The sequence below is a fragment of the Chrysoperla carnea genome, chromosome 1 (genome assembly GCF_905475395.1).
Source record: "Chrysoperla carnea chromosome 1, inChrCarn1.1, whole genome shotgun sequence".
Classification (NCBI taxonomy): Eukaryota; Metazoa; Arthropoda; class Insecta; order Neuroptera; family Chrysopidae; genus Chrysoperla; species Chrysoperla carnea.
In genome coordinates, this window is record NC_058337.1 from 20030833 (window position 1) to 20056933 (window position 26101).

General features: G+C 31.2%; 2 protein-coding genes across 2 annotated transcripts in view; one reads left to right on the plus strand and one right to left on the minus strand.

Moving 5' to 3' along the window:
• LOC123293629 overlaps nucleotides 1-14836 on the plus strand; it is a 49820-nt gene extending 34984 nt beyond the window's left edge. The window contains exons 27-34 of the mRNA XM_044874543.1: nucleotides 1550-1912; nucleotides 3845-3958; nucleotides 7248-8012; nucleotides 9679-9838; nucleotides 10264-10349; nucleotides 11256-11334; nucleotides 12890-12937; nucleotides 14639-14836. Of these exons, the coding sequence (XP_044730478.1) occupies nucleotides 1550-1912; nucleotides 3845-3958; nucleotides 7248-8012; nucleotides 9679-9838; nucleotides 10264-10349; nucleotides 11256-11334; nucleotides 12890-12937; nucleotides 14639-14836 (1813 nt within the window). The remainder of the gene's footprint in view (nucleotides 1-1549; nucleotides 1913-3844; nucleotides 3959-7247; nucleotides 8013-9678; nucleotides 9839-10263; nucleotides 10350-11255; nucleotides 11335-12889; nucleotides 12938-14638) is intronic.
• Nucleotides 14837-16349: 1513 nt separating this feature from the next.
• Nucleotides 16350-25834, minus strand: LOC123305658 (sideroflexin-1-like). The gene is made up of 8 exons (XM_044887437.1): nucleotides 25616-25834; nucleotides 22929-23092; nucleotides 21023-21307; nucleotides 20120-20198; nucleotides 19970-20055; nucleotides 19156-19283; nucleotides 18303-18487; nucleotides 16350-16483 (listed from the first exon to the last, which is right to left on the minus strand). The coding sequence occupies exons 1-8, from the start codon at nucleotides 25652-25654 to the stop codon at nucleotides 16424-16426; spliced, it is 1026 nt and encodes a 341-aa protein (XP_044743372.1). The 5' UTR covers nucleotides 25655-25834; the 3' UTR covers nucleotides 16350-16423.
• Nucleotides 25835-26101: the final 267 nt, after the last annotated feature.

Genomic DNA, 26101 nt, shown 5'->3' on the forward strand with positions numbered 1-26101 from the left:
TGTTTTTAAAAATTGTGTTGAAGCGAAAAATCGGGATAAGTTTTTTATTGACAATAAAACGTTTGCTAATCTCTATTTTCAGTTACGTGAATTAAGTGTGGGTAAGCGTATGTAAAAGCTTTGTACAATTTCCATCTTCAGTCTAGTTACTTCGAAATATGTACGTATGACAAATTCATTGAGGTCCTTTGCCCACTCCTCTCGCCTGCATTAGTATAATTCAGAGATCTCACCAGGACTATGGCTGCCACAGACGGCAATGACTTCGCTGTAACCGGCCGATTTCTTACCGACAGAGGCAGATTTCCGAAGGTTTTAATTTTGCCACGTCCCAATAAAAGCATGATCGAATGTAAGTAGGGTAAAAGGATCTGCGCTTCACTATGTTGATCGAATGGCATTAAAATCAGTTTATACTCACGGGCGGAAATAGTAGTTGTGTGCTCATACTACATAGAACAAGAGAGAGATCGGGATAACTAGCAGATTTCGCGGAATTTCGGCTAGTCAAGTGGCGGAAGAAACTAATTCTGGTGGATTTGGTTGTGAAAATTTCTACATTAAATTCGGCTAAATTATCCTTTACTTGAATTAAACCCCTTGCGATATCTCTTTTATATATTGAAAGGGCGAGTAAATGACAATATTGTCAGTATATTGCAGGATTTCATTATCGTGTACTAGCGTCTCGATGTCTACTGTGTACCTACAGGTTAAACCGTATAGTGCTGAGAACCGTACCTTGCAGTGAACAGAAACGGGTCTATGAAATCCATGAGTGTCATGGAAAAGAGTGAGATGGCTGTGGTGCAACAAGCTACAAAAAAACTGAAATGAGTAAAATTACCGTGGTGTTTGCATTACCATTCCAATCGAAATTTTCTGGAGTGCTCTATGATTTTGGAAATGCATGAGGTCATGGCTATGGGGTCATGGCTAGTTATGCTAGTAAAGAGGTTATAAATAATACTGTAATCGATTCTATCAAGTCCGAGAAAAGAATCTTTTAGGCAGATTAGAACTAAAATCATAAAGGCAAACTGAGAATCCATTGTATTGTTGGTTTCGACAAAAACAGAAAAGTGGACCCTGGAGTGACAAACTAAGGGTCAAGTTTACCCATGATGCTCTCCAGTCATTCATCGTTCATTCTTTGGTACTCTTACGAAATATATCAAAATTCAAAAAATTATCATAATAGAACGTGAGAATGACTCCCATAATTTCTTCCAAAAGTCCGTGAGAATATATTTTTGTCAAATAATGGTGGCCATTTCGAAACATGCCATAAAATAATTTCTTATGACGGATTTAACAAAAGCTAGATTGAATTTACCAGCTATTTTACAATTTTTAACTGAGAACTTCAAGCTTTTGCGTATGGTCAAGTATAGTCATATGTAGATGAATCATAGCAAAACGTTACTTTTAGTAAAATTAAATAATTTACGTTTCTTTTAGTGCAATTAAAGCTTATACTTTTACTTTAATTTTTTTAATTATATTTAAGATTCGCTGTTCTATGCGGTTTTATCTTTCATTTGTCTAGATCACCAAATCATCGACAGGAACACAATTCGTTAAGAACATCAAATCAACGACCAGAAAACAACACATATAGAGCATTAAATCAACGACAGGAAAACAAATTGTATAAATCATCAAATCAACGACAAGAAGAAAATTTGTACATATCACCAAATCAACGACAAGAAGAGAATTTATATAGATCATCAGATCAACACCAGGAAGAAAATCCATACATGTCAAACAATCAACGGCGGGAAAACAATTTGTATAACTTATCAAATCCTTATCAAGGAGCTAATAACAGACAAGTACAATTTAAAAGTGCATATCAGAGTACTCCAAATTTCGCATCCACTTCTGTATCGCAAAATGATCATAAAAGGTAACGAAATTCAACCATATTTTCACAGTTTTTGCGATGCCGCCAGGTATTCGAAATCGCAAGAGTACTTATTATATCCTGTATATATGTAATACTAGATTGATACCCGCCTGCTTCATTGGGCTTAAAAGTAAAAACCATCGCTTTACAGCCTCCACCCTCTCTTGTTATAATACACAGTTTTCAATTTGTTTAAATGTAAAATAGTCATAATTTATTGAGTATATATCAGAATAGTTGGCCATGATTTGTTTGACATTTACTATTTAAAATTTTTACTAAATTCTTTAATTTATGGTTCAAAATGATGATCATATTTCTGCTCCATCTATAATCATCGTTTTGAACCATAAATTAAAGATTTCTGTAAAAATTTCAAAAATGGTAAACGTCAAATTGAATTAAATTTTTTTATTTTTTTTAAATATATCTTTTTAAATTATAGTTATATAAATATATATATGTTATTCTGATATATCAGCTATATTGCTGCACAGTTTCATTAAAAACCATTAGCTAGTTTCAGCGTGAAAGCGTAACAAACAAACAAACATACTTACTTTCACATTTATAATATATAGGGATTTATCAAGGTATACTTACTTTCGTCAAAAGTTAATAACGCTTTAAAATATTGATGCTACTGTTTAGGGGATAATTTTTGCTTTTTGAACATATTCTTAAAACACTTTTTTCGAAATGCAGATTGTTGCAAATATAAAAAAGGGTTTTTATTAGTCTATTTTTGTAGAATTGTTGCGTTTATATGAAATTATAGCTTAATAGTTAAAAACAGTAATAAAATAACCAAATTTTCTTTACAATATTTAGAGAACAAAGTATTTTCCGACATATATATAATTATAAAGTTTAAAATATTTGTTTGATGTGATGTGTGTTTTTTTTTTTTTTTTAATTTATTTGTTTTAACGGAAGCACTTTCAACAAATACATAGGAATAAAAATTCGATATTATTTATAAAGGTTTTCGAGAGCAAGGATTACGAATTTCAAGCCAAAACTATACAATTCTATCTCCTTCCTCGTTCTCACCCCAGCTCCATTTTTCCTGGAAGTAAAGAGAGATAAAATTAAATTTTTGAAACAAAATTCATTTATTTCGAGAAAATGTTGGTTATGAGAGTTTGCGAGGGCAAGGATTACGAGTCAAAATTATAAATTTTATCTCGTTTTCACCCCCGTACCTAATTTTTCTTGTAGGTAAATTGTAATAAAACAAGTGAAAACAAACAATTGGCTGAGTTAATTGTTGAAATACCATGTATAGACAGTGTTGATTACTCTATCACATTACACATATACCTATACATGTCACACATATATAACTGATAATCCCATATTAATAAATACTATACAATTGGCATCTAATGTGTGCCCTCGTGAGTAAACAGTGATGTTTACAAAAAAATTTTGCATACAAAAGTTGTTTATTTTTTTATAAAGGAACATTTTTTACATTTAAACTTTTGTTCTCTCGAACGGTTTACAAGATGGGTCCTACGGACACAAGACTCAATTGACCTATGTTGCTCATACGAACTCGATCTCACTTTTTACATCCTGTAAAAATTTCAGTGCGCTGTAAAAATTTCAGGTTGATATCTTTTTTCGTTTTTGAGTTATCGTGTTCACAGGCGGATGGACGGACGGACAACCGAAAATGGACTAATTAGATGATTCTATGAGCACAAATACCAAATTTTTTTTCGTAGCATCAATATTTTTAAGCGTTACAAACTTGGGACTAAACTTAATATACTATGTATATTTCATATATACATGGTATAATTAGAATATTGAACCAAAATCAGGTGTATAATTTTCTGTTATTCTATTATTATTTTTTAAAAAGTTATTAGTATTAAATAGGCTGATAAGATATTAAAAATAAGTTAATACTTTTTTTCATAGATCACCAAATCAATCACAACAAGACTTTAATAGACATTGCACCCACAAATTTGCACCCAATAGTATACACAATATGCAAAACGTTCAAAATGTATATCAAACTGATCATAAAAGGTAACGAAATAATTACTAAAAAAATCAAAATAATCAAAATAGTTATGAAAAGAACATTAATTGAAATAACTATGAAACCAACAGTTTTAAATGTGATTCAAACTATCCATATAATAGAGAACAGTGTCCAATGTTTGTTTTACGTTACAAGAACAACAGATTGCAGAAGATACTATTTTAAGAATAACTTTATTGGAAAAATTTGTATCTAAATATTTACTGTCATCATTTAAAATAGGTAAGGTACCGGCAAATAAGGCGCAGGGGGTAATAAATTCCACATACTAACTTCTTTTGTATTAATTTCAATTAAGTATTTATATATAGGTAATCAGTTTCCAGAGAATGCAGCCCACAGAAATGCTATTTGTACAGTAAAAACTTTTAAAATAGAAAAATTATGTCTACCTTATTAAAAAATGTACACATTCTTATTATTCCGGGGGTTGTGCATCCTCGTAGGTATCATCCTATCTGTTCTTTGTACCAACACTCTAAACGATATCCCCAATCAGGGCGAAGATATTAGCCTTCAAAATAATTGGGGCCGATATGTTAGGGCTTAGTCGGCAAGGCAGAATTGGAAAAAATGCGGATTATAATAAGTCGATTTAGCTAAAGTTGCCTTAGTACAAAATTGATTCGTTTGAGAGCCAGGCGGTCCTAAAGTTTAAAATTTGAAATAATTTTTTGTTACTTAGCTCCAAACACGAATTCGTAGTATGCTAAAGTTCGGTAAGTTGACATTGTTTTAAAGAAAAAAAAAACGTAAAAATTAAGTTTAGATCGTGAAGTTTTAAAAAGAAAAAAGTGTAATACATTTTTAAAATGTTATTGGGATGCCTGCAGTACGGTAGAAAAAAATTTGAAAGGAACGAATAAGATAATAAGGCATCACGCAACTATAAAAAGTATGAATATTTAAGATGAAATAAATTTATGATAATTTCGAAGGTTTTCGAACGAGCGTTGGTAGGTATCTCAAACGCTAAAGTGAAATCACTTATTCGCGAATCTTTGTTCATAAAAACAGATGCTATTGAATGATCTCTGCAGGACTGATATGAGCTTATTTCTCATTAAATGTTGTGGGTTTTATTACCCTCTGAGGATTATAAAAGCTTTTTTTCTCTTAAAATTTTTAGTGTAAATAATTTTAAAAAAAGGTAATTACTACGTCTTTTGTTTAATAAGCATCTTTAAAATTTAACATTCGGTTGTTTAAAAACATATATTTTTAATTAATGATCGATGATGATTTTTTTCATGATATGATCACATTTTATTATTTCTACAATTCTCGTTCTAATTTTTTAGGTATATGATTTTTCTATTCAATTATAAATGGGCCTTATTTGCCTCAAGTACCTTATTTGAAACTTTCTGGCGTTATTCTGGAACAAAAACTTAATTTTAGTTTATATAGAAAAGGATTGAGGGTTAGAGTCAGGGAACATAAACAGAAAATTCATCCCATATCAATGCAACTGCTTAGTTCCTGGAAGTCAAGATAAGCCGTTTTCCTCGTTGCCTGTTCGTTTGCCCTCATTTAAAAAGTGAAATGGAATTTATTACTTGAGTTTAAGAATACACAAGAAATACAGTGGAACCTCCGCGGTACTCTGGCAAACGTTTTGTAGGGTGGTGTCGAACTAAAGAAATTACCGGGTTATAGAGTATTGCCTAGCCCACCTATAGTCAGCAATTTTTTACAAAAGAATAATTTATTTAAAAGAATTTTTTTACAAATACTTGTAATGCGACAAACCGCAAATCCAATGATAAGATTCTATATGTTATACTCTTGAAGTACAAATCATACTTCATTATATATGGCGACAGATTGGCATGGCGGATTACAGGGGAGCGCCGAATTAGCCAGGGCCGGATTACGGTGGTTCCACTGTATTTACACTGTTGTTGCCTTTAGCCCGCTGTAAAACTGAAATTTAGTAAGCTGGCGACAATCTTCCTACCTTACCGATGTACTGTATAATACAGAATAGTTGAACCAAATTTACATAAATTATATTTTTAATACGTGAATTTTCGTCAGAATATTATATCCTTTTACAAAAAACAATGGCAGTTTCAAATTTAAGCCCACTATATTTCACCATTTTGATATGCTACAGGTTAGAATCTGTCACTCGCATTGGAAAAAATGTGGTTATCCATCCAGGCTATTTCAGGCCATAGTTCGATTTCGTCGATAAATGCATTAAAATTTCCCATGCAGATGTTTTAGAGTCGTTAAATACGGACGCGAACTATAAAAAACTCTTCGATGTATCTAGAGGTCACTACGCCAGGAAAGGAATTTAATACTCGAATTTCTAATCCATATTGATATGTATCACATTTATCCAGATGTCACTCAAAAAACATTCCATGGGGTCAGGTTAACCTACTTCATACTTTAAATATTTTTATAATTTTGAACGACTAAGAGAGGAAAAGAATCTAAAAGTAGGTTATAAATGGTTCCCAGGCATCTCATTCATTAAAAATACACCATAAAAAAAGCATGCTAGTCAATATACCTTTTCTTATTCCCCTTTAAAAAAATCAATTTTACATCATAATTGGAGACTGGTCAAGTACTTTTACCCAGGATGAAAAAGTTCATTGTGTTTTCTCCTTGCTATTTTCCATCTAATAAAATAATAGGTTACGTTCTTTAATCTTAAAATTACTAATGACGTCAAGCAATCAATATGGCAGTTATAAGCAGGCTTAAATTTCAATAAAACAGTAGTGGTCTATGGAATGTATTGATCATTAAAATAGTGGGCTATTTTTTTATTAGACAGTTCATTCATACATTTGAATTGTATTGATAAAAATTACTATGGTTTCCTAATACCCATCTGTTTCGTCAACGCCTCCTGAAACCCAATTTAAGCAATTGACATCATAAGTCCATTTAAAGACCCGTTTGTCGCATGTCAAAATGATTTCCCCAATACTGAGTTAAAAAATGCACGCAGTTTTCTGCTCCGATGTAGGTACGAACTAGAGAAGATATATTTTAAAAATTCCTTTATCGTCTGTAATTTCTTAGATAAATAAGATTAATTAACGAAAAAAGGTTTTAACAGAAAGATTTAACAGAAATTTTGATGTGTATAATTTTCCCGTACAAAATTGAAGTTGAAAGTCCAGGTTCGTGATTTTTGAATGAGCAATAACATTCACAATCCAGTCATTCATGATAGCTTAAAATCATTTATCAATCTAAAAACTTAACGCACCTCTATTATTGTATTAAATAATTTTCTTTGTTTAGTGCATCAATGGATTCTAACTTATCAAAGGGTTGTTCTTATGTAGATAAAACGGGACACCAACTGGAAAACAGTAGTAGACAATTTCAAATTGAAAGCAGTAGTACTGATTACAAAAGCGCAAGTGCAAAAAATAACCTAGAGAATATGAACAACAATAATTCCGAAATAGGTTTTCAAGATAGTTCCCAAATCGATAATAGTAGTTTTTATAAAAAGTCACGCAATAGTATAGATGTTTATAAAAAAAGAATTTTCGAGTCACGTAACGACCTCTCTACCCCTGTATTAAAAACAGAATCTTCAAATCTAGAAGACTCACTCAAAAAATCATCAAATGAGGAAAAGTATAATGAAGAATTCCGCTCGTTGAAAAAAAAGAAAGATGTCCGTTTCCAACCCAAATGTGATAAAAAGGAAAGTCTTATTTCATCGCAAAAACAGTCAATTGATACGATTTCTGGTTCGTGTACTCGCATGCATTGTAATAATAATCCTTTAAACCACCCCAATCAGGGTAAAAGTGAAATGTCAAATAAGCAAGACGATAGATTTATATATAGAGCTAATTGTGTACCTAAGAAAATTCAACAATCAATAAATAATACTGTTTCACCAAATACATCAAATTATTTAGTTAAATCACAGTTGAAAAATGACAATATGCCTCCAAAGGCTGAGAAAACAAACACTAAAGAAAAAAAGGATTGTGGAACTCAATTTGTATCTACCCAGGAAACTCAAGATTTCCGTATTAAAGATCAAAAGTAAGCATTTTTCAAAAAGATACCAAATAAATTAGACTTTATATTAGGCAAATTTGATTTTGCCTTTCAAATATAAATTCAATTTCAAAAAGTGGGTCAAACAGTTCGTAATTTGTCAAAAACTTTAAACTCTTTTTCGAAACATTATTTAATGAAAAGTCTAAAAGCATTGAGGGAAATCAATAGACCGGCTTATTATTTCCTGTCACATGGACTTAATGTTCCTATAAAGATAATAGCTCAATTATATGGTAAACACCTTTTATTATTGTGTTTTTTTTCAAAAAATGTCACTCAGCAAATTCGACCAAGGGTCTGCTTTGAAAATAAAGTCAATTCCGAAAACTAGTCAATACTCCTATTATGCCAGAAATAAGTCACGTTTTTCCGAAAGACCGCAAAATCGCCGGTATATAAATTTCTATCACTGCTTGTATTATAGGTATAGCGAGTCTAACGAAATAAACTTTATTTAAATTAAATGTGTTTGTAACTTAACTTTATCCCACTAGTAATTTAATGTTGCTGTTTAAAATAATATTTTGAGGGAATCGTTACGCTAGAACTTACAAGGCTGTTTAGAAAAAAGTAAATGAAATGATCTAGAGGAGTGTATGTGATCGTTTCTAGAAATTCCACCGTTCTTGTATTTGTACGCAACTGATTTTATTAAAATTAAGTAGGCACTTGGTCATCCTACGGTTTTTAAAATTCGGTACCAAGAGGTCATAAATAGCTCGATTATGCTATATTTCCTTCCACCTTTTCTTTATGATTTCATAGATCTCACACGAATCAAAATCTCCTTTCCGACTGCTAAATATATCATTCTGTCAATCTTCGCGTTTCTCCCTACACCAGTTTGTGTGGAATCAATAACAACTTTTTTGGGCATCTTATCCCCATTTTCGATCTTATCAACTTCGACACTATGCATTTGATTGCATCCTGGGTATTTGACTAAAATATCTCAAAGTGTTTAAGTCTGACTGCCTCTCTTATTATGTAAATTTACGGTTATACTATTGAACTATAACCATTCTTCAGCCAGCCTACGTATCCTTTAAATGGCAAGAACTTCCAAGTAAATACTAAGCCGTACGCCCGCCGACCGCAGTCAGAGTTAAAGATATGAATATAATAAATATTGTTTTAACGAAACACTTAAGAGTCTTTGGCAAATTATACATATATGCATAATTTGCCACTAGTAAAGCTTTCTCTCTGTTTTGTGCACTTTTGACAGTCCGAATCCGACGGACTTGCTTTTGCTACCTAATAATGCCGTATCGGTTTATATAATTTACAAGTGGAGCCCAAACCTCCTCATGAGATCATCAGATTAAAATTCATAAATGATGATTTGCTCTACTATCACAGGGTGGTTTATAATCACATGGTGGTCTACTATCACATTAAATGGTTTGAAATGTATCTAACACATTCACTGGTACTTTTTTAACTAGACACAAATCAATTTGGCTGCCCTTTCAAAAATGAACAACGAAGTTGTATCGACTAACTTCGTTGTTCAATTTTGAAACAGAGGAACAAAAAATTAGTTTTTAAATTATATTTCTGGGAATGATCACTTATCCGTTACTATTATCGACTTCACTACTATTACCATTGTATAATAAAATTCCACTAAAGTGATTAATTTTAGAATACCTGTGCTGGAAAATACAACCATTAGAGGCGGCGATCAAATGAAAAATGCATTTGATAATTATCGCAATATGAATCAACAAAATATTAAACTTGCGTCTAGAATACCACAAAGAAAAGGCAATTCGCATTATGATAATTCAAATCTTCCACCTTCGGTAATTAAAGTACTTTTAAAAATTATTTTTTATAGTTATTATTTAAGGCTTGTAAAGAGATAAATCTTACATTTTATTGAGCTGGAATGAGATTTTGCACACATCAAGTGTCAAAAAAATTGTCAGGAATTTTTACATTGATTTTTTGCGGAGTTATTTATTGATTATAACTTTTTTTTGTATTTTGCATATTTTCAAAGATATTTGTAACCAAATGATGTATCACGGCCCTTCTTGAATATAGAATATTTATACAACTAGCATTCTACCGAGTGCTTTTCATCGAATTCCTCATTTTTTTCGAAATTAGTATATTAGTCGTTTAATTACCAATTTACAGTAAATTTTTATAAAATACTCAATTCTTAAGGTATTACGTACCTTTTCAGCCTATAACTAATTTCTTTTAATTTTATTTGTTTTAGCGACTTGATGAATACATGGACTTAAACTCTCGTTTACCTTCGTTACATGGCCGATCAACTAATACTCATAATACTTACACAGACAGGTTCCATTTTATTTTGTATTTTTTTAAACAATTGACGTTAATAATTCTTATCGGTTATATTTTAAAAGAAATTTGCCGACTGATAATTGAATAAATCTACATACTCTCAAGATCACAGATCCTGATTTGATACAGGTTCAATTCAGAAAAATAATATTAATATTTTTAGAAATTAGGTGTATAACACAAATGGTATTCTCTAAATTATTTTTAAATACTTTACAAAATTAGCTACGAAACACAAAAGAAATTCGGCAATTCAAATTGATTTTAAAATTTTGGATTATGTTAATAATAATTGCATTGATTTTCACCATCATCAGTGATATTTTCTTTTGTGTATAGGGGTTTGCCATTAAGATAGATTTTTTATTTAAAAGAATATTTTATGGCAAATTGAATATACATATATGGTATCCGCTAATTTGTTATCGCAGCTTCGCTGGGAAGTGCGATTTAATTGATATTGGACGGATTACATTCAATGTTAATCTCAACGCTTGCAAATTATTTACCTTCTTTTATAAAAATGAGTTTTCAGTTTGAGCTACTTAACGTAAACTAAATAATTTTCATTGGCTCTCATCCCATATGAGACGATTATTTATCGTTTGGCAACAAATTTTAGCTTTACTGGTTCAGTAAGTATAACATTACCGAAACGTATTAGATCATTTCCCCTTAAAAGCTGCCACAAGCAATGCTACATGCATCACAGCGATACTGCAAGTTACATATGGCTGGTACCATATATCATGCAAATTGTCATAAAATACTCCTTCAATTTATTGAAGGAGATTACTAATATTTATTTAATATTTAGTTAGGTACTTGTTAACGTAAAAGCATACTTTTTAATTAGCAGAATAATAGATGCATAACAAATATTTATATAATGATTTTTAGTGTTCGTGAAAATTTGCTAAAAAAATTGAATGAGAGTCATTTAGCATCACATTGTGATTATTACATCAGGCTTTTACAGGTAGGTATATTTCTTTATTTTTGAAATTGAAACTAATTTGGAAAGTTATGTGTGTACCTTTGGACTGGCTAGCCGTAATAGATATGGTCATTATATGCTGGACTAATAATTCTAATTAAGTTAGTTATTGTATTTATTGATAAAATTGTAGTAAAATTAATTTTCTACAGTTTTAGGCCAAGCATACACGTTATATCAGAGAGGTTTACCTGTATAGGGTACCTATATAAGTAAACCGGAAAAGAATCAAAATTAGATTCTCAATACCTGAGTGTGTAAGTCCGTCAGGCAAACCTGTAAAGGCGTACTAGGTGAATTGTGGATATAACTATCCACAGATAGCAACTTGAGCAAATAGCAATTGCCGTTTTTGTTTCGTCTAAGCTAATTATTTATAACAAAATTTTGTCTTTAGTACTTACATAAAGCATTTCCCAATGGCCAATATCGTTATGATGGATTCATCCATGGCTTGCAGTTTTTTCATTTGTTTTTATCCTCCTGAAAACGATATTTTTGGGTGGATGTTCGTTTAAATTTCGTTTTAAAAGTTACTCGTCTTATCCATAACGCTTTGACAACGTAACGCTTTATTGTAACGTTTAGTAATTTTACTACACTATTCTTGAATTCTAGGCTCTTTATACAATTATTATTTCAAAAAATTATATATTTACAATATAATAAAACATTTTTTTTTCTATAATTTTGTTCAGTGAGGTTATTATTTTCTAAGCTCAATTAAATGTACATTAATAGAATGTTTACTTAATCTTTTTTATTTTGTACAAAATGCATCTTCTTTCTCTATTTCATACTGCGATATTGTATTCATTTCGGTTGAGAGCGCAGTTTTTATGCAAAATATCTTTGTACATTTTAAGAGAATTGAAACAACTCTCTCTTACTGTTTTGGACTCGTTCACTCGTTGTGTGCGTAGTCATGGTAGGGACAATAAAATCGATGCCAGCGCTACCAGTGAAAAATTTTGGCGATAAAGGAGGCTGTTATGACTAATTTGCAATTCTTTACATGTTAATGTTATAGAAAATATCAAATTAAAATTATTGAAAAACACTAATTATTTAAACTTAATGCAATAAAATTTGTGAAAATAAGAAATCAAATTGCATACATATTATTTTTCAAATGTAAATTATCATAGTTATTTATTTAAATTTGTGAGACAATAATAATAAATTTTCAATGTAAGTTATAAATGCAATCCATACAATTATATATGCATCCATACAATTCTATAAAGTAGTGTATCGTTACCATGGAAACGCCTTCTACAAAACACACACGGTGCGACCCGCAATTACAATAAATTTTCATTTATATTTTTTATTAGAGGTAGCATTAATTTTTTAGATGGCATCCAAATATTATCATATTCATACATTCTTAAAGTGTTTATAAATTAATCAAATTATTCAATGCTATTTCATCAATTAACATATTATTTTTCTAATGCTAGTAAGGTTAGGGTACATGACTTGTCCATACATACTTTTCATACACATCTTGGCTAATACTTTTTCATTTTTTTAGCAAAAAGACAGTAAGAAATCGTTAGAAAGAATACGAAAATTTTCTTCGGTAAGTATCAGGCTCAACTCTCACAGTCATAGATAGTTCATCATCATAATATTTATACTACTACATCTGTTTTAACCAAAACTAAAATACTTGACAATGCATTTGTAGAGAGTCTTTCTATACACTTTTGTCTTGAGACAAAATATAATAGATCTATATGGATAGCTCAGTCTAACATTAAATAAAATTATTCTAGCGAAAATAGATTTTAATTTAATACCTTACTTTGTATTGCTGTGTGGAATGAAATGAAAATCTGGTATTATTTACAACCCAGTCACAGTTATTACAACCGATGTTAGTCCTGGGACGGGGCTATTACACTCGATATTAGTTGTAGTTAGAAACCCAGAAAATAAACCCTTTAATATTGTTATTTATGATTTTTATCTAAGCCTCGCAAAACGCTTGGAATTCCATACGTTTCCGTGCCGTTTATACCCCCACAAATAAAATATTTTCTGTAGAGTTCTGAGTGTTTTTGCCGCACCTATATTCGTTTTTAAGCTGAGGGTGGTTCGCTAACTTAACATTCAGTTATACCATCCTCATTTTCAGTTATATTTCCCCCGAAAATATTGACCTTTGAACAGTATCGAAAGTCAACGGGGAAAGGAAGGAATGTATTATAAATTCATTTCATGACCCCTCGAATACGAATTACGGGTTTTTATGCGATGCCCTTAAAATTTTCAATGGTATTTGTACCTAACTTGATAATTTTAAATTTGAAAGAACAAAACGACGAAAAACGACTTCAAGGCTATATTTCAACAATATCATTTGGTGTAATTTTTTTTATTTTTAAGACAATTTTATCACTACGTGATAACTTTGAAGTATATTTTACAGTCGATATTAGTCATTTTTTAAGATTATTGAAGTTGATTTTAAGGACCGTGTGTTCAATACTACTGGACATGTATACATATTTCGACGGATTTGTGACATTTCTCTTTTTCGAGAAATTTCTCATGTCAAAATTGAGTGGTTCCATTTGAAATTCTCAAGTTTTGCTGGCGGAAAAATACGCTGGAGTCTGTTTCGCTGTTTCGTGAGCACTATAAATGCTAACTTCCATAGAAGACTATTCCATGCACCGAATATGACTGACTCAACTCGCAGAATTTATTTTAGGGTTGTTAGAAGTAGGTCAAAATATTGGCTCTCTGTTTCTATTTCTTCAAGGAATTCTTTAAACTGCCTTTGCTTGCCCTGCCAAGCTGCTGTTAGTAATCGTAGTGAAGTCTAGGACCTCAACTATCTTGATTTATTTTACGGTTATTAGAAATAGGTCAGAATATTTCCTCTACATTTCTTCAAGGAATTATTTAAACTGGCTTTGCTTGCATTGCCAAGATGCTGTTAGTAATCGTAGTGAAGTCCATGACCTCAACTATTTTGCCACTATTTTGCCCGGAAACGACGTACTATTTTGACGTGCTCATAATATGTGAATGGTTTCCCAGCCGCCGTTCGATGATCCTATTTTTTTTTTAAATTTTTGAGAGATGTATCATGACTCTGAGAGATGAAGCTTTCCAGCTCGTGAGTTTTTTTTAATTGAGCGGCAAAATTGGAAATTTCACAAATGATTTACGAATATAAATTTTCCATATGTTCGAAAATTCGTAAAGTAGTCCGCTAACTTAATGTACTTATATTTCGAAATTTAAAACTATGTCTGTTCTATAATTACAGATACGTGATCTCACAGAAAAGAATTATCGTGATACTTTACAACAATTATATGATACAATTAATAAAGTGAATGCATGTTCATTTAGAGATTTAAATAACTGTTGTATAGGTAACGATTCCATTACATCACCGTTATCGAATTCAACACATTCAAATACATCAATAAATCATATACATGAAAAACGTAATGAAAATTGAAGGCACTGTACATGAGAAGAAAGGAAAATTCCAAGAAAGACAATAAAAAAATAAAAAAAGTTGATGCCTGGGTGTTTGGTGTAATTTAAACAAAAAATTCATTGTTAATTCAATAGTCTATCAATATACAGATATTTTTCAAATAGACTATGAGACGAATTTGATAATCAAAACTATATTGAAGTGAAAATTTATGATATATACCCTACAAGTCAATTTTTAAAAGCCAGTTTGTACCTACCATACTCATTTTTATATTTTTATTTATAATTTTTAGTGTATGTTTTAAATGCATAAATAAAATTTTGTAGAATTATATATTTCAGTAACTTTTATAATTTTATTTTTTTTTTTTTCACAAGTAGTAATATGTATAGCTAGATAGTGGAGAACGTGGGTTGCACTTCTGCTAGGCTGTGACCTTGATGCCCGAGTATTCCGAAAAAGCTCATTATCTAAAATTAAACCGTAAGTGATCAAATTTTCAAGTTAACGCCGAAAACACTGCACCCTTTTTTAAAATCGCCTCGATTTAGTATTGCTGACAACAAGTTAAAACCGGTTGTTGCCGGGTATACCTTCCAACTAAACAATTTTTAGATTTTTCGACCATAACATGAAAAGATTGACTGTTCACGAAAACCAAAAATAAATTCACTTTCTGAAACTTCAATATTTCAAATTTAGAAATTAGATTTAGCATATAATCAATTAAAACTTTAAAAAAATTAAAAATATTATATATTACTAGCTGACCCGGCAAACGTTGTTTTGCCATGTATATTATTTCTAGGAAACATTTTTTTAGTTTAATAAAAATAACTATCTTCTATAAGTGTTCGGGGAATGTACTTATAATCGAAAGCGTTATAAACAATAGTATGATTTATTTAGGGTAATAATAATTGTCCGATCAATGCTGCTACGATCGATACACAAATAGAACAAACAAACAAAAAAAATGGCCGAAAACTGTATAGTGAGTGAGACAGGAGACCGGCTTCGTTCTCATCCCTACTCCGTGATGTTTGCTGGATTAGAGGTGACAACGGTAGACATCTAGCGCGGATAACTGATCGATTGATAGTTGATCGGTTATCGACGAACGAAGGCGGAAGATCAAATTGAATTGAGAAAAAATCATAATTGAAGGAAATTATTAAGAATAAAAATCGCGATGGAATAATAGGGGTTGATTGTAGAGGGTTGAAAATTCAGGGTTGTATGTATTTTCTAATGCTGTATCATAAAAAAATAAAAATTTATCTAGACACATTTAGGGGAATCAAAAGTAGATGTTGTCCGATTCTCAGACCTATCCAATATGCACAGAAAATTTCATGAGAATCGGTCAGGAAGCGTGAAAAATTTTAAATGGCCGACTGGGTACATGTCCGGACTAAACCAAAACTCGTCCTACATCGAGCATAATATCTTGTCTAGTTCTACCAAGGTTTGCATATATTATCATCATTACTCATGTTTTTAATATCATAAACATCTATTTGAACACATTAATTTATTAATTATTTTACATAGTATTTTTGAACACATCAATTATCACAAAATATTTTTGTTAGCCAGTTGTTAGTTTCCTTTGATAAAGTAAGCATGTTTTGGTGGCACAGGCTCTCTACAGGCAGCTTTCTGAAAAAATTAAAAATAAACAAGTGGTTAAATACAATGTATAGACAGTGTTGATTACACTGTCACATTACACAAACATACATGTCACACATACATAACAGATATTCCCATATAATATATATAATTTTTTATAAGGAACATTTTTTAATCTTAAATTTTTGTTCTACCTTAACGTTTTATAAGATGGGTTCTACCCAATTGACCTATGTTGGTCATTTATGAACTCGACACTTTTTATGTCCTGAACACGCTATACAAATTTTAGCTTGATATCTTTTTTCGTTTTTGAGTTATCGTGTTCACAGACGGGCAGACGGGCAGACAAGACAACCGAAAATGGACTAATTAGGTGATTTTATGAACACCTATTCCAAAATATTGTTCGTGGCATCAATATTTTTAAGCGTTCCAAACTTGGTACTAAACTTAAAATATACCTTGATATATATTACATTTATACATGGTATATATACATACTAACATTTTCTAGCAAAATATCTGATAAATAATGTTAACACTGCAGTTTTATATATAAAAAAATAAAAACAAACAAAAAACACATGTAAACACCTTAAATTGTATCCCCATTTTGCATTTTTATTCTTACAAAGATTTTTTTTTTTTGTCTTACAGCCTAACTTTCAAGTTTTACTCGCGAACGGGTACGTGAGTTTTCTGTTGCCGAAAATCCAGTTTCAAGGTTACCCTAACAAATGCCGGAACAGCATCCTAGTGGTTGATGTTTTGTCAGAGTGCCAAAAGTATTGTTAAAAACGGCTGGCTGATGTTTTGGCAAACTGTTTTTAACATTACTTTTAGCATGCTGACAAAACGTCAGCCGCGTAGCTGGTCGTTTGGCTCTCCATTCAGACCGACGGTCCCCGGATACCTGCCTGATGTTTTCGCAAATTGTTTTTAACATAATTCTTAGCATTTTCTAGCAATCATCAGCCATTTTTGTCTGCATATTTGGTTCTCCTCTCAGTCCTACGGTCCCCGGTTGCCTGGCTGATGTTCCGGCATTTGTTAGAGTAACCTTGAATCTTCATTTTCTGCAGCTGAAAACTAACGAACCTGTTCGCGAGTAAAACTTGCAAGTCCCTGAGCTCTCTGGTTAAATGGTTTTGAATCAAATTTTTGAGTTTTGATAAAAGTTGAAAATTTGTTTCAAAGCAAGTATTTTCCAAAATAACATATTCGAAATTAACATTTTTTAAATTTTTTTCACAGTAAAATTCCGATAAAATAAGAAAAGCTTATAATCTTTTGCAATGGGATTAGTTTAAAAAAAAGTATGGCTTAGTACCTAGATTAACCTAGAGATTGACCCAAAGTACACATTAGAACCCAATTGGATATTGACGGGACATTCCCATGTCCAGTTGAAACATGGATGCGAACCTGTTTAGATGATCCAATGTAATAATTAATGACTCGATATTGGACTTAACCAGTTGTGACGTGAATAGGGACCTATTGGGATAAACCCCTATGTAAAATTAATAGCTCGATATTGGGTTTGTCTAGTTAGGACATGGATGGAAACCTGTAGGGATAACCCAATGACTTTTCGAACTTTTATTTTAAGCCATCATGAGTTCTGTCACATTATTTCTCATGGAAATGATGGAAAAAATTTTTCTCATGGTAGTAATTAATTAGAAGTAAAGAAACCTAAACAATTGTCACGTAGATAATATTGACTTGCTCTTAAGAAAAATTCATACTCAAGCTCTCGCATCTCCTAATATATTTCAAATTGAAGTAAATTTTATTTAATTATCTCGTTAATCTACTATAAACAAAAAAACTGCATTACCTTTATGTTTTCTTCGAACCATTTTATTGGCAGTTCATAACGTTGTGGATATAAAGCACATGCTAATGGTACAGAGAGTAGTAAAGATCCTCCCATTATTGCAATATTTATTGGTAATTGAAGCCATGGATGTCGGCAGAAAAGACCACGACAGTATAATTTGTTCATAATAAATGGAGCTAAAACTAAAATAAAAATATAAAAATTATCATTTTATTATAATCTTAATGGTAACCAAAATTTTTCATTGTAACCTTTCACTTTAGGATTAAGCGATGGTATTTCTTTCCTGCTGCGTTTTTTCAGACCGATAGCTCAAATAAGACGTCATCGTGGTCATTTAAGAACGCAGCGCTTCCGAAAAAAGTCGTAGAGAGAAGTTGGGTAGACTCGCCAAAAGGAAATGTTATCAAGTGGTCATAGTGCCCAAAAAATTCCTTGCTGCATTTTTTCAGACCGATAGTTTAAATATAACGTAATCGTGCTCATTTGAGAACGCAACGCTTTCGAAAAAAAACGTACAGAGGCACTCCCGAAATTTCAAGTATGAACCATTTTACAAGAACCCTTTCTGTCCCACGATCTACTAAGCTGAGGAAACAGTACACAAAAAAACCACATAATTTCTAGATCCATTCTTTCAATAAAATTTCTTTTTTAATCACTGGAGCATAGCAAAGACCCAAAAGGCCAGCCCCCGATGAAATATTTATGGTAAAATTAGCTAATGCCACTGAAACTATTTTTATCAGGTTTATGCGTTTTCTATTACGTCATTTCAACAATCAAATGGAATCACTAATTTATTATTGTTTCGATTATTTTTATATTAATTTAAGTGGTCATGTCTTACACATTCCTGGCACTATTGACATAAGGCGACAACAAGTTGTATCATAAATTGCTTGAGATCCTGCACGTTTTGAAAATCCAAGAAAGTTTTCGTTTCTGTAATAAACTGGAATGCCATCGTTCATTTCTCTGAAAAAATAATTATTTAATTCTTCAAAAATGATTTTAAATGTATTAATTACGAGAAAAATCCCTAAGATAATTGCAGCTAAAACCTCAAATCGTACATGCGGCTACATTAATCCGGCATCGTTTATACCACAGATGTTGTGAACGTTTAGAAAACCAACACAATTATGACACTCTTTCGCATATGCTTTGGTTTTCAAAAATATTTTCTAAAATTTCGTTTTTCGATAATTTTTCACAATATTACCAGTTAAAGCTACCAGCAAATTTTATAATTTGCACCCTCACGGGTTAACAATGTTGTTTGCGAAAAAGTGTTACAAACAAAATTTAAATTTATTTTATTATAAAGAAAGTTTTTTTACATTTAAACTTTTTTCTATTTCTAACGGGCTACAAGATGGATCCTACGGAGCCAATATTCAATTAATCTATGTTGCTCAATCACAAACTGGCTATATTTACGAACTTAGCACGCTATAAAATTTCAGCTTCATATGTCTTTGAGTTATCGTGCTGATAGATAGACGGACATACGGATAACCGGAAATGGACTAATTTGGTGATTTTATAAACACCTATTTAGACAAACTAATTGCTTTAGAACCATTATTTTCACTATATCGCATAAATCAACAAATACAATTTTGTAGATAGGCTAATTCATATTAAAGAAATACTCTTACTTGGCTCTCATTACAGGTATGCTAACAGCTGTTGCCGCACTAACCGCTACAAGAGGAATATATCGACGTAGAAAGTAGTGTTTGCACTGAAAATTTAAATTTAATAATTAATATGATTTTACAATATAGTAAATACTTTTAGACACTTACATCCTCTAACATCTTACATAAAAGAAAATGTGTTCCGATAGCCGTGCCTGATCCTACCAAGAAAGATGATACCATATTACTATTAAATTAAAAAACAATTATTATTATCTTTAGTTAAAGCAATTTTTTTATCCACTGCCGAAAGTAGCAGAAGCAGCAAGTACGTACTCCTAACAGAAGCATGCAAGCACGTACTTTTGGCCGAAAATAAACAAAAATAGTTTTCTCACCACCGTGCAGAAAGTGCCAACCTTCGTCCCCCTCTGCAAAACGAAGTTGCCGCTTTTGCATCCGTCGAGGAGAAAAATAGTATACACACCACGGGGGCAAGTAAAGAATGTCTCAGATCTCATGTTTGTCTCCCTCGACTTTGCCTTGGGCGACAATGAACATGAGATTTTAGACATTCTTTACTTTTGCTCCCTAGATGTGTAATATACTATTGCTTAATCATCTCATAATAGGTCAGTTAGAACCAATATAAATTACTAAGGCATGATTTGCAACAGATAAACAACAGAACAAGTTAAATAAACGTCAAAATTTTTGAGATGATAATTCTAATTACTAAACAGTACCTACAATAAATTATACAGACGATTCTAAAAGAGTACTAAATGGACTGCAGTCCAAGCCCCCAAGTACTACAGATCCCCAAAATTAACAAATACAGAAAGTGGTTTTAGTGCAATGAATGTATGTAATTTTTACTATTTTTCTTAGCTGAGTTCTTTTAAGCTTAAGGTGATCCAAACAAGGATAAAGTGACATGTTTAAACTTACGCAATCGGTATTTCCTATTGAACCTAAATATCACTTAATATCGAAAACGAAATTTAATCACTTCATTCCTACTTCCATCACTTTAAGTTAGCTATATTGTGTAACTTACTATTAACTTACAATGTATTATATTTCGAGTAGCTTCGGTTTGAATAATTCAACAATGCCAAATATGACTGATAGAGTGCATGTGTTCCTATCCACGGAATCCAATTCGCACACATACAATAATCATAATATGTTAATACACTACCCAGAAGTAAAGCTTTCATTGGTATTTGTGCACATAATCGTGATAAGGCAAATAATTTTTCACCAGTAATAGGATGAAATGATGACTCGTATAGTATTCTTGCATCTACCAATTCCTTCTTTGTTAGACATGGTGGTAAAGGTATACTTTTTCTAGAAAAATTTAAAAGCATAAGTTTTTTTTTTTTGTGAAATGCCGTCAACTTTTTGGAATCGTATTCTTAACAATCTCTCCTACAGCAACATATAATTATCAACATTCAAATAATTTTTCATTCGAAATGTAAAATAATAGTAGGAAGGCCCAAGAGGAGTCCCCTTGGACCTTTTTAGCACCTCCACCAAATATTAGCCATTAATTAGGGGGGGGGGCGTGTAGAGCAGACGCTTAGATTAGTAAAAAATGTATAACGTCAGATTAAGATATGGTGGATTCATTACAAGCTAAAAAGTGTACATTTCAATAATTTGACGATTTAAGAGTGACGCAAAGAAATGGGAGACTTGCAAATTTGCAAGAAAAAAACGTTACCTGTCGAGCGTGGTCAAATTTTTTTTTCATAATTTGAAAAGATTTATAGGACTTTTTTTCTTAAAACCATCTAAGCAACAAAATCCAGTAGATCTCGACGACGCTCGAGTTACATGGACTTCCCTACCATAATTTTCGGCATTGAAATTTCCTTACAAACGCAACTTATTTTCTTCATTAAATAATTGAATTTTGAAAAATTTCAATTTATTAGAATGATCCAAGCAAAAACATCATTAATTTGGATTTTTCTCCAAATGGTATGAGTCATTTTTTATCAAAATTGCTAAAATTTTCGGAGAAATTCGCGGAAAATTTCTGAATATAGCCCGGGAGCCCATACAACATACCTGAATATGTTCATTGCTTCATAAGGAACTTTATGTGCCCCTCATCGGTGAACTGTAAAATAATTTCCAAAATTTCCTCGCGGTCCAATTGCAAGCCGCACCAAATTGAGCTGTCGCTCAATTTTTACGTTAATACGAAATGTAAAAGCTATCGGATGGCACCAATTTGAAGTTATTGTTCGATGAGAGACCAAGAGTATTTTGCGCGGACAATCGAACGCTGCGAAACCGAGTGGTGCATGTGTCAGACAGCATTCGACTTGAGATTCCCTACAATATTAACTATCTTTTGGTTATTGCATTATGAGGGGCCGAGGGTTGTAAAATAACGACAAACGTTCATTTACGATATAACATATTTTCAAAACTTGAAAAGACAAAAATCCCATTTCAATAAAGTGTCTAATTATAAGAAGTATTTAATGAGAGGGCATATAACCTTAGTGCTCTGGTCGCCCCGAATTTCTTTTTTAATTATTTCTTTCTCTTTTCTCATTTCAGTGCGGCTCGTCTCTTAAAGTTTCAATATCTGGATGACCGAGCTTCGCTCGGTTATTCGCCAATAGATGTCAGCAAGAGTCATATTTTTCACTTTAGACTACTCAAACGCCTCCTTTTTGTTATGTTATAATTTGCATTGTATTTCATTAACTACGTTATACACCAATAGATGTCTGATGAATTTTTCATGAAAAGACGGATAAAACGACATTTCTGATAAATGAAACCTAGCTAGATCGACTTATCGCCCCAAAAAACCCCTACATACTCATTTTCATGAAAATCGTTGGAGCCATTTCCAAGATCGTTGATATATATATATATATATATATATATACAAGAATTGCTCATTTAAATATATAAGATATAGTAATTATGTAACTTAACATACCGAAATTTTGCAACAATACATCGAGCCCGAAATAATTCACTTTCTGGAGCAAACAATAGTCGTGGATTTGTAATACGAAAACAATTCTTTAGCCTTCCACTATACGTAGATTGGTCAAATAATGGTGAAAAAGGATCCAGGGCCTTGATTTGGACCACTTGTATCTGTAAATTAGTAACAAATTTTATGAATATTTTATATAATATTGGTGAAAACAGTTTTCCAATGGCCAAAATTATTTTGATTAATTCACGTTATCCTTCCAAGTTTTTAGTTAGTATTCTAACCGCCTGAACACTAATTTATCACTAAATACTCGACGAAAATTGTTTTTGCAAAAAACAATTATTTTTGTATTTTCTAACGAAATAGAATCCTTGTGTTTTTTACGCAAAGCAAAGTTTTCGGCATAACACTTGATAAAGATTGGAAAAAATTTTACATAAAATTGAAGAACTAATTTGAAAAACAAATAGATTTTTAATGAGAACACAGATGTAGGTACAAAATTAGAATAAATTCTAAAACCATAAAGCGGCAAAGCTGCTCTATGAGGTATAAATATATAATATTACTATTACAACTTTTATTTCAAAAACTAAGTTAGGTGTGAAAAAATCATAAAATTGGTCTTTAGTACCATATTTCGTATGTAAATCTATAAGTAGTAGAAAAACACAAAATTTAAGCCTTTAAATTCTTCCAGTCCAGTGAAAAAATTTCTATAGGGAAATTGTAAAAAATACCAGCTCTCGGACTAAAACGTCATTGTCATTTGTTACAAAGTGGAGTTAAATATATCACAACAAAATTAAATAAAATATCATGATAATAAAGAAAATATTAATGCATCTTTGAAACTTTCAACAATTGTTTATTAGACCGTAAACACTTCGTAAAAAACGTCGACCACTAATGCCTAACCCTCTTTTTGGAGGGTAATTGGGGGTTCTAATCAGTTTTTTTACAAATTACAAAAAAACTATGAATGAAATAGAAAAAAAGTTCAAGCTGATTTAATTGTGTACATTTTTGTTTAAATGTAAAAGTTATTCCTTATCAAAAAATTAACAACATTTATTTGAATCATTATTTCGTAAAAATTTTCCTTGAAAATTTGCATATGTTAACTTCAACTAGTGGTCCTGTAAAACATTCTAAAATTTCAGAAAATACTTTCGATAATTTTGGAATTTTCGAAAATTTTTGAATGTCCGTCTGTTCTAAGCGTTCCCGGTTGGGTTAGTACGAAAGTTTCGAAATTTGAAGTTAAGTACTAATTCTGCATGAAAAAACCAAACGTTTTAAATATACAAGCTGTCCCCTAAGCATCGTACGCTTTTGTTGCATCAGGTAGAAAATAAAATTCTAAGACGAAAATTCGTCTTCCATTTTTTGATCCGATGCACGGGTAGTTAGCTATTAGTTAAAATAGCCAATCAGAAGCATTGTAACTAAAAAGTAGAACCACTCGACTCTGACTGAGACTAACTAATGATTTTCGATAGATTAAAAATAAATTAATAAATAATTATTACTGTTATTAAAAAAAAAATAAAAATTGCTAAGTATTCAGCTTGAACAGAGTCGAGAGCTTATAATATATTGCAAAATTAATTATTCAATACTTTTTTTAATTTTTTTTTTTGTTAATAATAATTATTATTTAATAATTTATTTTTAATATATCAAAAATCATTAATCAGTCAGTCTCAGTCAGAAGCGAGTGGTTTTAATTTTTAGTTATAATACTTCTGATTGGCTACCAATTTTAATTAATAGCTAACTACCCTTGCATCGGATAAAAAAATGAAAAAATAATGAATTTTATATTCTACCTGATGGAACAAAACCGTGCGGTACTTACAGGACACCCTATATAATAAATTTATTATCTAAATTTTCATATTTTAAGCATTGAAATGTGTATTAACTCTATGATTTTAAGAGTGCCTTTCGAGCAACAGCAGGTAAATAGACCCGGCAAAATCCGTCATTGAGCATGATTAATTTTCGTATAAAAAATTTTTGCAGGATTCCGTTTAAAACATGCTCATTTCAAAATTAATAAAAAATGTTCTTAGACATTTTTCTCGGAACCATCCAGTTTTCGAGTAAAAATTTTGAAAAAAACGCTTCGCGCGCTCTCTTAATTGATAAGAGAGCGTGCGAAACAGAAACGTTCGAAAAATTTCATTTATCAATTACAATCAATTGCGGTATGTTGTTGAGTAGCTTTACACTACAAACAAAAATTTTATAACTTTTTTTCATAGACTTTTTGAGGGATAAAAATCTTACAAATTTCGTTTTTTCAAATTTTACGAATGCTTTACTCGAAAACTGGATTGTTTAGAAAAAAAAAGCCTAAAAACATTTTTTGTGAAGCTTGACCCCAATAATATGATAAAAATTTTCCGAAGGTATTCAGCCAATATTACTTTTTTGTTTAAAAATTAGTTTAAACAATATCCTAGTGAATTATTCACCGGCAACCTACACTTTTACGTTCAGTAGCATGTTTTAAACGCAATCCTCCAACAATTTTCCAGGCGAAAATTAATCATGCTCAATGATGGATTTTTCCGAGCCTAAAAGCTAGTTTTTGACGGTTTTTTAGGTACTGGAAAGCTATTTACGTCAATACTATAATTTTGGTTAAGCTAAAGTTATAAAGTATATTTTACCCGTCCAGGTGGTGATAGTGCACTTGTTTGGTTAACCATTTCAGATGTTTATATAAAAATTTTAGTTGTTCATATGCATTCATAAAAATACTATAAAATTCAAAATATACATAGGATTTTCTCAAAACCCAATTAAAATTTATAGCCTAAAACATTTTTGATAAATTTTGATAAACTAATTCAAATTTGGTACACCATAATTTTTATCTGAAATTTTAGTCTTTGAATTTATTCAGCTTTTGTTTAGAAAAAAAAATAAACTGTCATAAAAGGAAAAAACCTTAGTGACGCATTCAAATTTGTCCGGTCCTTTAGTCCGGCATTAACAAGAGCTGAAAATGACTCTATTGGTAGTAGTCCAGTGAATAGTGAATGTATTTCGATTTTTTTGGATTTTCTGAATTTCTTATACTTATAAGTAAAATGTTTACCTATTGAAACATTCCGCTTCCGTTTTTGTACCCTGTGTATATGATATGTTTATCA

Excerpts from the sequence above, each read along its gene's own strand:
- LOC123305658 (XM_044887437.1), bottom strand. The coding sequence starts at position 25,654 with ATGGTTAACCAAACAAGTGCACTATCACCACCTGGACGG. Across the intron at positions 21,308-22,928 it reads TGTATTGTTGCAAAATTTCG|AAAAAGTATACCTTTACCAC; the intron begins GTATGTTAAGTT and ends AAATTTTTCTAG. Across the intron at positions 20,199-21,022 it reads TACTCGAAATATAATACATT|TAATATGGTATCATCTTTCT; the intron begins GTAAGTTAATAG and ends TTAATTTAATAG.